The 16,228-nt window shown below is 40.2% G+C and overlaps 1 protein-coding gene across 1 annotated transcript in view; it reads right to left on the bottom strand.

The window, feature by feature from the left end:
• The window catches only part of LOC129179887 (GDNF family receptor alpha-2-like), a 96,848-nt gene that overhangs the window by 36,570 nt on the left and 44,050 nt on the right, over positions 1-16,228 (bottom strand). The window contains exon 4 of the mRNA XM_054773697.1: positions 7,174-7,552. Coding sequence (XP_054629672.1) covers positions 7,174-7,552 — 379 coding nt within the window. The remainder of the gene's footprint in view (positions 1-7,173; positions 7,553-16,228) is intronic.

Raw genomic sequence — 16,228 nt, 5'->3', positions numbered from 1 at the left:
GGAAATGGCTTGGGAGCTTCTGTAGTTAAACCCATCCGTGTACTGCACACGCATAAATAGCACATACTTTCCACTAACCACAGGAGGACATCCAAATACAGCCTGCTGTCACTGTTGGACTCAACCATCCTCAAAGGATGGTTGAAAGTGAGAAAAGAAACTTATGTTGTTGTTTTGAGTTTGTACAGGATTATGGGACAAAATGACATCATAACAAACTGCGGCAGGAGTACAAGCGAGTGTAAGAAATGAGTGCTGCTCCATTTAACGCATGCTCGGCGTCCAGTCCCCAGATCTCCACGGAAAATCAACAATTGCCTCCGCAGAGAGCGGCAAGAGAATGAAATCTTTGTGCACAATGCCACCACTAAAATCACAGCCAATATTATATGTTTGAAATCCACTCAAATATCTGTTTGTTTGCTAGAGCGATGGGATCTACCTGGAAACAATGTGAATGTGAGATCATTGGGGCACAAAATATTGTTATACTGCAAAGTGAAACTGCTGATGCGAGGAGGCATTTTTACTTTTGCCTTGTAGTTGTAATCAAGGCGGCACAGTGGAACACCAAGACAAATCCGCATTCAAATCTGCATTAGCTCAGTTTGTAAAGTCTTGCAGCAGTAGCAGAACCATAAATACAGTGGAACCTTACTTTTAAATGCTGTAAATCTCATTCAATTTGGAAAAATATGAAGTTCGTTGCTGAAAACAACTACTCAAGGCTTGTGCCATATCTCCCTTAGGATCCATAGTCCATGTGTGTTTATATTTGGGCTGTATGGGTAAAGCATATATATATATATATATATATATATATATATATATATATATATATATATATATATACATATATATATACATTTTAGGGATGTCAGATATTGGCTTTTTTGTGGAAAACCATGAAATAGTTAATTTATTTTTAGTTAAAGGGTTATTGTTTAAAGTACAGGTATTTGCTGATTATTATTTTGATTGATAACTTTCATGTTCTTATTTTATATTCTTATTTTATTGCATTAAAACTACTATATACAATATATATATATATATATATATATATATATATATATATATATATATATTTATATATATATATATTTATTTATATAATAAAATATAGATTTTATTTATTATAATTATATATATATACAGTATATATATATATATATATATATATATATATATATATATATATTTTTTTTTTTTTCGGCTCTACTTGCTCTGTAGCTGATGTAATGTGAATTACTACTGTGTTGGATCAATAAAGTTATTATCTCAGCCATCTGAGAAGATCAAATACATTGTTTTTGGTGCCTAACTGTTTCCCAAGCATATCAGTGCATGTGTGAATGTATAAAGAAGAGGCATTAATTGGAATGTCTTTGTAGAAAGGCGCTTTATGAAGTGCATTTACTTCTATTCACTTACAGCGCAGCCTTTTCACATGCAATGTGGCTCAGCAAAGCGCCGTCTAGAGCTAAGTTACATGTTTAGAGCTCACATAGTTGTCGGTTATACTTCATTAATCGTTGGTAGTGTCTTGTTTGTTGTTAGACACCTATTGCGTTGCTGTGTGATTTTTTTTTAGATTTTTCTTTCAAAAACACAGTGAGTAAGACTAGTGTGTGGAATGGTAGCCCCCCCCGCGATTTCTAAGGACCTGGTAAGCTGGTTAGTTTATCATGAACTTTTCTGTTAGCAGCAACATCATGAAGTTTATAAACTTCATGATGCAGAAAGTTCAGCAGTGGAGCAAAATTGCGCTAAAAGCTCTGTATCGGCTTTTATTGCAGGGAAAAAAAAGTGTTTTTTATGCCAGTATCAGCCCGATAATTATCGGTGGCTGATAATATCGGACATCCCTAGGGCTGCGCGGTGGCCTAGTGGTTAGCATGTTGGCCACACAGTCATGAGATCGGGAACATCTGGGTTCGAATCTCTGTTGGGCATATCTGTGTGGATTTTGCGTGCGTGGGTTTTCTCCGGGTACTCCGGTTTCCTCCCACATTCCAAAAACATGCAAGTTAGGTTAATTGGAGACTCTAAATTGTCCATAGGTATGAATGTGAGTGTGAATGCTTGTTTGTCTATATGTGCCCTGTGATTGGCTGGCGACCAGTCCAGGGTGTAGCCCGCCTCTTGCCTGAAGTCAGCTGGGATAGACTCCAGCATACCCGCGACCCTAGTGAGGATAAGCGACATAGAAGATGGATGGATAGTACAAATTTAATTTCCCCTCATGAGGACAATTACATATTCGTGTTGTTACTTCTTGTTTGTCCTCCTGCTGCTGCTTCTTCATCTCAGCATCAGCTGCAGAGGTCCATAGCTGTGTAAACATACCGGGGACCTCTAACCCACCCCAGTTATCGATCCTGTGAGACCCTCTTTCAATCTTCTCCTTCTCTTTCTGTCACATTATTAGTACATTTCTCATTTTCCAACCATACCCGGCCCCCTCCTCTCTGACGCTACCCCTGCATTTAGAACGGAGGAAGCTGAATTGGAGCGAGCTGCATATCCTGTTTGGAGGTAGATGTCCCCGAGGGGAGACAGGCCTGTCGTTGAATGATCATCCCTCACTTTAATCAACACATCTGTCGGGGGGAGCCCAAAAAAAAAAAATCCCCAAGCGTTTTTTCTGTACTGAGAGTTCACTTTTAAAAAAAAAAGTTTTGTGAAAGCTTGTCTCTAATTTTAAAAGTGTATCTCTGCAGGGTTTCTTTGCATGGAGCCACAAAATAAAATGCTAATGCATCAACGGTGTCTTCATTAGCATGACAAATGAGAAGAAATTCGATTTCCTTGTAGAACATATTGAAGGTGCAGCACAGATTAGGCCTGATGCTGCTGTGTCAATAAATGATTCGATTAAATGGAATTACAGAAAAATCTGATCTCCTGATGTTTTCGGGGGAAAATATGTGTCGTGTGATAATATCTGACATCACATAAAGAGACTTTATATAGGTGATCAGGGTGTCCTGTTGACCAATGACAGCCCATGCTAGCTGAGTATGTGTTTAGGAGTGCAACGCTGGTGTGTGTGTGTGTGTGTGTATGTGTGTGTAGCGTACAATTATGTTCAGCTACGTACCCATCGAGCTGTTGACCTTTGTATGCCATTGCGTGGCCACAGATAATGAGCTTTTATGTTCTATTACATCTCTCTCAATACGCAGGTGAACTCCTGACACCTGAGGGCCATCAGGTCAAAGAAATAATCTCGGTCTGAAAACAGATTACACAATGCGGGCAAGCAGGTAATTATCAAGACAATCATAAATTGGAGGAGAGGGGTTGAACTACTTGGGATGGATTCAGCGCAGCGGTGAGAATGTGCCTTATCGCTGTAGAAGAAGATATGTGTGGTAGTTTCAACATAAGTTCTCAACTCTGATAAAAATGTGTAAAAATGTGTTGTTGTTGTTGGAAGTCCAACAACATAGTACAAAATGTAAGCAGCACTGATCATCAAAAATCAAAGCCAAAATAGATTGGCTGACATTTTTTTTCCCCCCTCAGGGCACAGAATCGATCGCAACTGGACTGTTCAGGTAGTCTTAAAAGACGTTGTATCGCCTCTCATCTGAGCAGGCTTCATCGGTTCACACATGCGTTCAACGCATGACTAAAATGACCTGGATGAATGAAAATATTCATAGGCAGTTTGTTTTTCTTATCGTGCACTTTCTATGTTAGATCACCAGAACAAGAACATTTGACTTGGCACAATGCAATTTAACACGTTTGTAGCGCGTTGGCAAGTGAAATTATCTCATTATTTGAAATAATATATCTCTGATTTTTTGTACATTTTAAGGGAAACAAATTAAGCCAAATTTGTTCAACCGTGATGAACGAGTTGCTTCAGTTGGACTGTGCACAGACAGGGATTTGGTAAAAAGCTTTAGTTTGTGTGTCAATGGATGTTAAAATAATATGACCTAACCCGATAGCCCTAACTGCTTTGAAATTAAGGCAGAAAAGAGTCAAATCAATGTCAAAATAATTATTTTTGTTTCTAAAAGGGATGCTCCGATCAGGGTGTTATGCTGCTGATTCCGACACCGATCATCTAGGACTGAAAATGCCCGATACCGATCACATGGATTAATTATAGATTTTTACATTTATTTATGATGAGTGCTAGTGGCCAGGGGTGCCGTACAAAGGGGAAACGTCAGGACAATTGTAAGGTCCCTTGACTGCCAAGGGGGCCCCCAAAATTGGTAATTATTAATAAAATTAGTAAATAATTCATAACATCATTTATTTTTTATGGGACCCATACTTCCTGACTACATCCCTGCTACTGGCTATATGATATGAACATATTTGACTTCCGTTTTACCATATATCACTTGGGCTGTCTCCTTTAAAGAGACGTTGGATGTGAGAGTACATTGGTGGAGCTCAAGCAGGACTTCCAGGTAAGTGAGAGCGCACTCGGTGAAGCCGGTGTCTTCCACTGCTGAGAAAGCCTGGTTATCTCGCCCGATGAATTCAAGGATTTTTGGGGGGGGGTTTGTGACTGTCACGCACATATGGGCGAGTGTTGTCCACATGGCTGCGTTAGCTGGCGTTTGACTGAAACTCACCATGCTCCATCAGGTGTTTGCTCTTCAAATGTGTTAGCAGTTAAGTTCTACATGGCAGACTTGACTGTTTTTGTGTTGGCACGCCTGCGCAGTGTGAAAGAAAGTGGGTGGAGGACGCTGGCCAAGACGTTAGTTAGGGCAAGACACGACATGCACGCAGGGATCGCCGGGGGCTGCAATCCACAAGTGATCTGCTTTTGTGATCGGCGTTGAAAGACATTTATCGGCATATGCCGATCACGTGATTTTTCATGGAAATCGGACGATATTGATCGTTGGCCGATTGATCGGAGCATCCCTAGTTTCTTCGTATGTTTAGTTACACCAGTGGTTCTCAATTATTTTCTGTCATGCCCTCCTAGTGGACTTTTTTCCCGCACCCCCTGATTTGAAATACTGTTGAGAACCTGGAATATGAATGTACTTATCTGTACAAACCACTGTATGATTTGCTGGCACCAGCATCGTTCAAACATGAATAAAGGGCTAACTAACCTTGAAGAAATCGTATAGTATATACGGTAGTATAGTCCCCCCTACCTCTCACGCCCCACACCAGATAGGCCCACCCCCACTGTTTGAGCAGCACTGGGTTAGACCAATTTGCCAGCAACATGCACTAGAATCTAAGAAGAAGAAATGCATTTAAAGTTATTTTCAGTGGATAGTAAAGCTACAGTATACTGCTTTCCAAGCTGCACACTGACTACTCTAAGTTCAATCCATTTCATTTCTATAGTATATTGTCTTTTCAGAAGATATACGACACTTTAATATAATGGTAGCTCACTTTTGTCAGATACTGTATTTAATCTTGCACAGACTGCAGTCTTTTGTACTGTTTCTCCAATATTCCTGTGAGAACACCTGGCTTGAAAGTGTACTGTATGTTCCTCGTAAGTTGTAGAAACTGTGTATTTACCACGTAAATAGTAAATGCCATGGAGACATGTCGCTAAGAGTTGTATCAGCTGCCTAATCATCTGTCACGGTGGGAAAATGGAAAATGAGCCATTAATGTTTTTTATTTTTAGTGGTGGACGTTCAAGGGTCTAGTGCTCGGTCGAAGTCCATTAGCTTCTCAAATGAGCTTTTAAATGCTTCAAATTATTCAAATGTCCCACAGTTTTTGTGCTATTAGGCTAATGAACAGGCTAGATTTGACCCCCCACCCCCCACCCACCCACCCACACACACACACACACACACACACACACACACACACACACATAGAGCTGTGGAGGGTGTGAAGATCTTTCCAGTTGATTTGGCAAACAGCACAAGCATTGCTTTTCACCTGTTCTCAGCAGCTCCAACACAAGCAGACATGTCACGGCTGGGTAGGTGTGAATTGAACGCGGCTGTCTGGATCCAACAGAGTCGCCAATGGAGTCAGAGTAATCCACTAATGTTTTTTTCTGCTTAATTGAGCATTGTTTCGCCAACTTAGTCATTTACATCATCATCATCATCCTGCATTGAACAACTATGGCTTCCCTGAAATTTAAATGACTTTATTGGAAAACTTGAAGAAGAAAAAGTGAACTTAAATTGCCTTGAAGAAAGATAATTACTATCAAGGAGCAAGTCCCTATTTTGTCTTGACCTTAAATATAAGATTGTAAAACAAATCAAAAGTGAGCTGGGTTTTAGTTTGTAACCTGAGTTTTTAGAGAGGGGAGATAGCCAAATGGGTGTGTCATCAGAGAGACAGCACATTCTAAAAATTTAATTATTATTAATTAAAAGAAACCTAAAAAAACAACAACAACTACAACAGCAAAAATGGAAACATTTGCAGTGATTTTACAAGAGTAAAGTCCAAAGATCAGGAGACAAAAAAAGTTGTAATTTAACAAGAAAAAGTCCTAAATATATAAGAATGTCATAATATTAGGAGGAAAAATAACAACATTTTAGTAGCAAAAATTGAAATAGTGAAGAAAGACCTTTCTTTTTTTTTTTTAAGCTGCAATATTCTGAAAAACAAAACAACAAATAAAGTTGTCATTTTTGGAAAATTAGGCTGCGGAAAAAGGTATAATATTATGAGAATATAGTCAAAATATTACAGGAATAAAGTCATAATCATGAGAAGAAAATTTCCGAAGATTATTCAAAAAGAAAGTTGCAATATTTGGACATTTTAAAATAAAATAGGGAATAAAAGAGCAAAGTTGATACTAATAAGGGGCTTTTCGCCTCACAAAGTTGAGATGCAGCTTTTAAAAAAAAATAAAATAAAATAAAATAAAATATCAAAGTGGCCCTTACATCCTTTTATTTTTCAGTATGTGGCCCTTGCTGGAAAAAGTTTGGACACCCCTAACCTGCTCTCTCCCTTGGTATTGTCGTTCACTAGTGGAAAGGGTTTTTTGTATACTACTTTGCAATATTTTGGATCAAAATCTTAATCACGTATTCGCTACCACCAGAAATGGATCATTTACTGCCTTCATTGATGCTTAGACACCCCCCTTATGGGATTTTATTTTATTGGCACCCATCTAACTCAAACCCTGACCCTGATCCTCATCACAAATATCTTCTCCCCAACTCCACGCACCTGCAAAGCGAGTCCTGGCGGCAGACGTTCCTCAGCTCCAGACAGTTGGGTTTATCTTTGTCTTTGTAGGAGCAATCGGGTACGATGGTCTGGCGTCGGCGTTCGGCGCAGCCCTCGGTCTGACAGGGGCAGAAGAGCAGGCGGTGGCTGAACTCGGTGGGCACGCGGTCCAGGAAGAGCCTGAGCGCTTTGTGGCAGCGCTTCTTGCTGCAGGTTTCCCCTTTATTGGGGTCCTCCTTGCTGCAGGTGGCGATGTAGGCGGAGCGGTGCCTTTTGCAGGTGCCGTTAAGATTGCAGGCTTTGGCTGCATCCAGGCAGGGGTTGCAGGTTCTCTCGGCATCGGCACAGTGGAATCCTTTTGGGGCCACTGTGAGCATCCCTAATCAGAAAGAGAGTTTTAGCATCATTATGGAGACCGTTCATTTTCTATACCACTTGTCTTGTTCAGGTTAACAGCACGATCTGCAGCCTATCACAGATGACTTAACGTGAAAGGCAGACGACACCCTAAACTGGTCATCAAAGGGCATTGAGTGAGATCTACAAAAAGTCAGCTATGGAAACCACTACACAACCAATGTTGTCTGTCAATCAGCTGTAAGGCTCATACTGTACCTATTCGAATAGGTGTGGTACACTCTAGACCAGTGGTGTCCAAAGTGCGGCCTGGGGGCCATTTTTGGCCCGTGACTGCTTTTTTTATTGGCCCTCGGCACATTCTAAAAATACAATTAAACAATAAAATAAAATAAAAAAAAAACAACAAAAATTAAAAAATCAGTAATTTTACAAGAATAAAGACAAAATATTAGGGGAGTAAAGTCATTATATGAACACAAAAAAACAGCATAAATTTGAAATATTACAGGAAAAAAGTTGTAATATAAGAAACAAACCAATCAAAGAATGAAGTTGAAATTGTAGGAAAATTAGGTTGGGTAAAGGCTATAATGTTATGATAATAAAGTCAAAATATTATGAGAATAAGTTATATTAGCATGAGGAAAAAATGTACAAGTAGAACACTGAAATATTTGTAAACATTAAAAAGAACAGCCAAAAATGAATACCGTATGAGGAGAAACCATTCATAATAATAATAATAATAATAATACACGTTGTCACTGATAAAATGAATAAATATATCTTACATGTGTAAATATTGTGTGTATATATATATATATATATATACATGTTGGTTTAAAAAAAAAGCGGCCCCCGCTTCTTTAGATTTTTCAGTATGCGGCCCTCAGTGGAAATAGTTTGGACACCCCTGCTCTAGAACGACACAGTGACAGATTCTGATCTCTTATACATGTTTTGCGTTGAAGTACCCAAAAAATCCAACAATGACCTGGGCCCTGAGACTTTATGTCTGTGGAACAACAGTACAAAACTCTGGACCCCAATGTTACCCAGGATTGATTCACACTTACTTATAAACTTGATTAAGTTTGTTCCCCTGCCAAAACACCTGTGAACAATCAAAACCTACCCACAAATACGATAATAACCAACAGATACACATCGATACTGGGTCAACATCATCAATCTGATATAGATCACAAGAGGCTCAGCAGCAAAGTACGATCAACAAACAAAACACTGATCCTTGTGGCTGTGTTCAATACGGCTCATTGCAAGTGTCGCTTGCCACCAATATCATCTCAGCTTGTCTCAGTGAGTCGCTGGAGAGACTCTTGATACTGAAATATTGATTTCATCTGTATATAACCTTGAATAAAATTTAAAAAATTACATTTGCTACATTCCCAACTCTATGTTTATACATAATTTACTCAAAAATATATAAACTACACCATTGATTCCCATAAACCTTTGTGGATAGTTGGCAATATTGGATGTGCAAAATCAGAACCCATTCAACTTTGGCGCAGTTCGGAATAGGACAGAGGAATTTATTTTCAATCCGAATCAACCCTGTTCCTCCAGTGACTGTGACTGTCCAAACTCGAGCACTCTCAACTCCCATTCCGAAGGTGCTGTGTTCGAGCTGAAATGGGCGGGTGAGGCTAGCAACCTTTCCATCTCAATAACAACACCACTACACCGCTTCAGAGGATCATCGACCTGGCAGTTATGTGTACTGTAGTGGTTAAGAGTTTTGTCATTTCCGACCATCTGTGAACGTGACATGAGTCCTGACTGTGTGTGTGTGTGTGTGTGTGTGTGTGTGTGTGTGTGTGGCTGCGTGCAGAGAGGACAGTTGAGTTTGTTGATGTTGTTTTGTCGTGGTTCAGCCAACAGTAGCCTTTTTTTTGTTTTTTTTGTCTTTGCAATGGACCACTTCCATGTCATCCTTACAATATCCGGGTAAATGTCACAATACAATCTCTATCCTTAACGATGGTCGTGAGAGTACAGCGATTGAGACAAGTGCGGCCAATATTGAACACAAAGCGTATTCTTTCACAGCGCACCGCGTTGTAACTTGTTGTCAAGCCAGTCTCATCTTTATGGATTAAAATTACGTTTTTAATTCATTTAGGGAGCTCGTACATAACCACGCGGGAGGCCGGCATCGAGGACCACGTCTCCAGTAAAGATTCCGCAGGGAGGATATAGGCGAGCCAGTCGTGAGTTATCGGCACCTGATATCTGCTGCAGGTATTTTCCATTTGTGGTACCTTATCTTTTAGTGTCAATAGTGTTTGCTAATTTCATAACCCCCCAAGGCTTTTCAATCACATCATTTTTCTTCATGAATACACATTTCCGCATGCAACAATGCGACTAACTGTATTTGTTTTAAACCATTCTTAGCCTGTTATCCGTTATGCAGACCACAATCTTTCCACCTTGGTGGAGGTTTGCACTCTAATGTGTGCGTCTCTCGTCGAGTTCGAGCGTACTCACAGGCCAACACACTGCCATTAACCCTGATATTTGTGGATGACAGACGATGTCATTAGGTGTGCTGAGATACAGCATCAACCGCAGGGCAGAGGAAAAATGCTACACCTTTTACCCCGTTTACTTGTATTCCAGCAATATTAGAGAATTTAACCACCCTCCCCTGTAGATAATGATGTTTCAGAGGTCATGGCGGCATAGTGACACCCAGAGAGATTCATCTCTTATTCAACAGAACCAATCTCGCACTGTGTCTATCAGACAGCCTGGAGCAGGAAGAAGACCATTTGTTTCGGAAGGGTGTGCCACGGACGCCATATTGTTCCAAGCGGTGTATCGCACAATATCAATCCCGCAAATGGGGTTACGTAGCACGCAAGTGGGAAGGACAAATAAGAAGACCCTTGAAATTAATTATTTGGTGTTTTTCGATCCCCGTCTGATAACAGCTACACCCCTCTGTTCTTGGGAAACAGCAGAAGGGGAATCTAAGCATTTCATCACAGACGCAAGGAAGTGCAGTAAATCTTTCTTTCCATTAACGAGGGCTTTCATTTAGATGTATCAAGGTTAAATGGAGCAGGTACTCCGCAGAAAACTAAGAACGGGAGATAAGAGACATGTTACTGTATGTGCTTGACGATAATTCACCCACAAGAGTCTTTTCTTCCTTGTTCCAAATCACGAAAATATTATTTTTTTTCTTGCTCAAATATACAATGACACTTATGTATATCATTCAATGAACAATTGTAAAGCATCTTTATCTGCGCCCTACCCCCTGAGGGAAGAGGAAATATATTCCTCTCTCAAGAAGGTCATATTTGCACCCGTTTATTATCTGTTTGGAGGTGAGGAGGATTAAACAAAACCCTAATGTACTTTCTCGGTGACACTAGGCCTAGCTGTAGGTTATGAGCCAAAAGGATCATATTGTATTTTGGGTCAGATCTCACTGACAGGAGGAAGAAGGATTTTTTTTTTCCTGTTCCCACATGAATTTAGTACAAAAAAAAATAAATAAATGCAGAAAGCAATTTTTACTTTGCTGTTAAGCTATTGCTGCTATGCTCTCATTTTGTACACACTTGTGAGGTGAGTCGTGTTCATTCTACAGACAATCTAATCATTTTAATTCATTTTTTTAGAAGAACACTTATATTTATAGAGGTAGTCCTATAGGTACAGGTGCGTTAAATCAGACCCAACTAGTTTACAATACTGTATAGAACAGAGGTCCTCAATAGGCAGACACGGACCTATTTTTAGTCATTCTTTTGACAAATGCTTGTAATTCAACGTAATGGTTGTCTTATAATGGTCATAATGGTAGTAAATGCATGCACACAGACAGCAGACAGGCCAGTTGCATGTGTACACAATTCCGTCAAACATCTTCTATATAACAGGAGCACTCTGTTTAAGCATATTTTTATGGCTCTACAGCAAAAATGCTACTCACAGGTCCTATACGTGCTCTTCTGTTTTTAAGAATCTACTGCAAACCTTTGTAAATGTTGTAAGTTGTAACTTGTAACTAAGTTTTGTGGAGAACTACATCAAATTGAATGTAAATGCATATCAAATTTGGAAATACAATCATGGAAGAAATGATTAGACCCCCCTCGTTTCTTGTTCATTTTAATGCCTGACACAACTAAAGGTACCTTTGTTTGAAAAAATATAACAATGGCAGCAAAAATAGCTCATAAGAGTTAAATGTGCAATGCTACAGCTACTCATGTAACAACTTAGGTGATTTTGGTTATTATCAAAAAAACCATGGAAGCTGCTAGATATCAGCTCTTAAATGAAACTCTTATGAGCTGTATTTGTTATCATCATTATATTGGTCCAAACTAATGTAATGTGGATCAATAAACTGAAGTAACAAGGGTGGTCTGATCAGATGTCTAATTCATCTGATCAGATGTCACCTTGGTTGGGCGCTCGGTACCAGTAGTTGCAATAATGAAACAAAGTTAACCATTTTTCTCAACAGAGATGAAGAAGCTTCGCAGACTACTACTCAAGATGATGGAGAGACAAGAACGCAACTTAAATGATGACAACAGCTGATTTAAATATGGTTTTGTCGCTTTCATGCTAATGTGTGTTGCCTTTCGTCACTTGGATTCAAGTTAAACGGAACTATCCAGAACTTTCCACAATGGCATTGAAGACGTTATTGCTAATCACACCCAAGACTACATTTTCAATGACAATGGGTCTGTATTCATGTTGTGCTTGTCTTTGATTTTTACATGATACATTCATACATCCGCATGTTGAATGGAACTCAAAGGCTTGTATGAAGTCATTTATGAACTGGTTTTGGCCCATGGGTCACCAGTTGAATAGACATGCCCTTGATCGGGGTGTGCATAATTATCAGGCATTTTGTCCGTAGGCAAGATGTGCCAAAAGTCAGAAATGTACTATCGTTGTACATTGGTACAGAGAGTGATGTTAGACCGGAGTCAAATTCCTAGTGTGGTGACACACGGTGAATAAAGCTGATTCTGATTCTGATTGTCTTCCAGTGTTGACCTTGACTTGAAGACATTTTGGTGTACTGCAGATTGGGCTGTGTTTTCAGTTGCTGGACTGACTTGTCACGAGGCTTCTTTCAAATGCTCATATTTCCCAACAGGAATCAGGAGGCTGCAGTTACTTCTGTTTTGTTACAGTCAATTTGTGTAGTTGAAAGTGCAAGCATTTAGCTTGGAGCCTCAGGCACTGCTGCTGTTTTGTTCCAACTATCCATTCTTCCATTCTGCTTATTTGTTGTTACAGTGCATTTCCAGCTAATGTTGGGATTGAATGACTTGTTAGAATTAAAAATTCTGCTTGAAATTAAGATTTAACCTTGAAAAAACATGCTTTAACACCAATACATGTAATTTTGGTAGTGATTAGGCAAAGGTTTTGGTACAACCTGTAGACATGGTGAAAATGCGCAAAAAAGTGGCACCTGCAAATATTCTTACATGGGTAGCATAGGTTCTTTGATGATTTTCGCCACAAACTTGGGTACTGGATTTCGTGTCGATCACACACACATTAGTGGCGGGTGCTACACATGGGGTGGGGCGGGTGGTGGGGAGGATAGGACTACCAAACAGGTTTTGGGGGGTTTATACGCAAACCAAAAGTGATGTAATTACCATAACCATAGTAATACAAATTAAGATGAATAATAAGGACACGTGTCCTTGCAACTCTGTGCTCAGGCAAGCAAATCAAAGTTGTTTCACGTGTTGAGCTGTAATTACTGCAGGTGTCACAAGATGTCGGGCCACGAGATTAAAATGTGGCAAGATTTATCGGTGAGAAAAAAACTGTCTCGCGATAATAAATAAATTAATCACACAATAAATGAACATGAACTCAGTAATTTTGCCAGCCTCTATGTATGCGTGTCTGTTCCTCTTCTCCCGCCTCTAAACAGACACACAGAGGGTTCACTCTGTGCTGGTTTCCAGCCCCTAGGCGCATTTGCGTCATAAAACAACAGCTTGAACAAAGCGAGCCCTCTTGTCAGTTATACAGTGTCTTTGTCTGTGTGATGGGAGGCGGGGCCGCTAGCATGCACACAGCAGAAGAGTGTTGCGTTGTGAAGAGCAATGCAAGGTAACAGTATAAACTAGGAGGGAAAAAGATGTCTGAAAAGCTAAGTGCCACAGCCCCGGTGGCTTCAAACGTGTCGGTATTCCGAATTTTCTCAAAAGTGGTGGCAACAGAAAAGGCAACGCATCAAACCTCTCCATCGAAAACATGACCACCGACCCATAGGAAAAAAAACTACATATCAAGATGCTGAGCCTTTGTCCTGAGAGTCAACACTCATTAAGACGTTTGGTTGACAAAGTAAGTGTGCACTCACCGAAAGTGTACTTAGCTCCATCGCAAAAGAGTTGAAAAGCCAGCATTTCGAGAAATGTTGCAAACCTTTGACAGACAGTACAAATTGCCTGTGAGAATATTGCAAGCCATATATATATGAATTGAGTGTCTCGTTGAAAAAAAGTGGCATTGAAGAGACAGAGGAAGAGCTGAGGCATGCCCAGAGGAGATGGGGGTCCAGCAGGAGAAGAGGTTTCCAGGGCTGTCCAGTTATATTGATGGATTGCAGCTCCTAAATCTCCCCTGACCATCTGCAGGCTCTAATGTTAGCCACTGGGGGTCCGTGAAGAGAAGGATGAACTACAAAGATTGTTGTGGCCAAGCCAAACCGACTGGGGAGTTGAGCTTGAACTTGGTGCTCGAGCCAAAAAGATGTCCTGGGGTGAGAATATAAGACACAAAGCCCGCTTCCTGGCAGTGCCACAGAGTGCGAACAAACACAAACACACACGCAAACACACTCAGGATGCACTTGTAATGGCAGGAGGGCGAAAGGGAAGGAAGCAAAGGTTGCATATGAGAGGAGGAAAGTGCAGTACAGTATTGTGTTACTAATTGATTTTCCAAGTGCATTTCAAAGGTTTATTTTGCTATAATGCAAGAGGCAGGCAGTTGATAAGATAATGATAAAAGACATATAAAATGGAAAAAAGCTTTCAGCAGAGAGATGGTTTGTCATGACAGAGAGATGTGATGAGAGGATTGCCACTTAAGCACACGCGCACACACACGCACACGCATGCCAGAGAGCGTTTAATTAATCCAGACTAATTCAGGAAAGATGTGCAACTCTTGCTCCTAATAATTAACCCGGCCCATCAGTGGTGCAATCAACAGCTCTGATCGCGACACGCTACACATACCTATTAACTTACCTTGCTGGCAGTTACACCAAATGTTACCAAGGAAGTGTGAGGCTGGCGGAATAAATGAACAGGCAGCTGGATGCACTCAATGATTAATTGAGGCTATCAGCACCAAAAACGTGGTGGAGTGGTGGAGAACTTGCTTGAACATGCTTCGGAGTATCTAAACATTATACTTGTCGGTCAGGGTCATAATGGACCAAGGACTAAAACCGATTTGTGAAAATATACAATTTGGTGCTAAATCTTTGTGTTGAACTGTTGGTTTGTTTCATGTTTTTTTTCAAATATTATTTTGTTGCTGGACACTCAGTATCTGGTTTCCTCTGACTGCATTCTTAATGGTAATATCCTCACTCTAGAGGTAATCCAGCCATTTTACAATACAGTAAGTAATAACACTCCTCCGCCTGTGCCGTTTTTTTTCCTACATGTGCAGCACACAGGGGAAGGCAGGCAAAGAAGTGGGGAGACTGAGACTATGTAGCACAGTTGGAATGTGACGGAGACCCCTATAGGGACACGGAAGCAGAGCGTCTGAAAATAGTCTAAGTCCGCAGCGGCTCAGTCAAACAAAGCGTGGCCATAATGCGCAAACATTTCAAAACAGTGTTTCTTCGTTTATCGCGTGGTATAGGTTCCCAAAATAGCCTGCAATAAGTGAAATCTGGGAAATAGCCAACTTTATTTTTTGACAATTATTTTATATCTTTTAAGTAAAACCGCTCACCATACACTTTATACAATTTTCTCAGACAGGCAATAACATTTTATCACAATTCTCCTTCCTCCTCTGACTTTTGGGTGCAACCGCAGGTGCCTTTCATGGTGCTGAATGTTTCGTCGACATTGTGGATGTTGTCAAAGATTAAACTTGCAAACATACAGCACTTCAGAGTCACACTGCTAGCGATCGAACATCTATTTACATTTGGCAATCCAAACGCATTCTGTACTGAGATTGAGTGACAATGGTCTACAGTCCCTTAGCCAATCAAGACACAGAACACAATGTGTGGGTTCTCCCTTAGCCAATCAGGATGCAGAACACAATGAACGTTCATACGCTGTAAAAAAAAAAAAAAAAAAATCTGCGAAAGGTGAACCGCGATGTAGCGAGGGAACACTAACATTTTGGACAAATTGGATTCTAAAAGTAACTGTGAGCCAGTGATGACTGATGTGTTTGTGTCACTTGTTTTTTTGTCAGGAGACGAGCTGCCGCATTCTAAACATTACATACTCTATACATTCAATGACTTACTGTAATTCAAGCATTATGTAACAAATGCATGGATTGTTCTTTCAAAGTATGTCTGAGGAGGATGCTGTTTTATTTTGGCAAGAAGTCTCAGCTGAAATACGCTTGATTTAATGGTTGAGCTGAGTTATAGAGATGCTGGAAATTT

This window comes from Dunckerocampus dactyliophorus, chromosome 4 (genome assembly GCF_027744805.1).
Source record: "Dunckerocampus dactyliophorus isolate RoL2022-P2 chromosome 4, RoL_Ddac_1.1, whole genome shotgun sequence".
Classification (NCBI taxonomy): domain Eukaryota; kingdom Metazoa; phylum Chordata; class Actinopteri; order Syngnathiformes; family Syngnathidae; genus Dunckerocampus; species Dunckerocampus dactyliophorus.
This window is presented reverse-complemented; position numbering and strand designations above follow the sequence as displayed.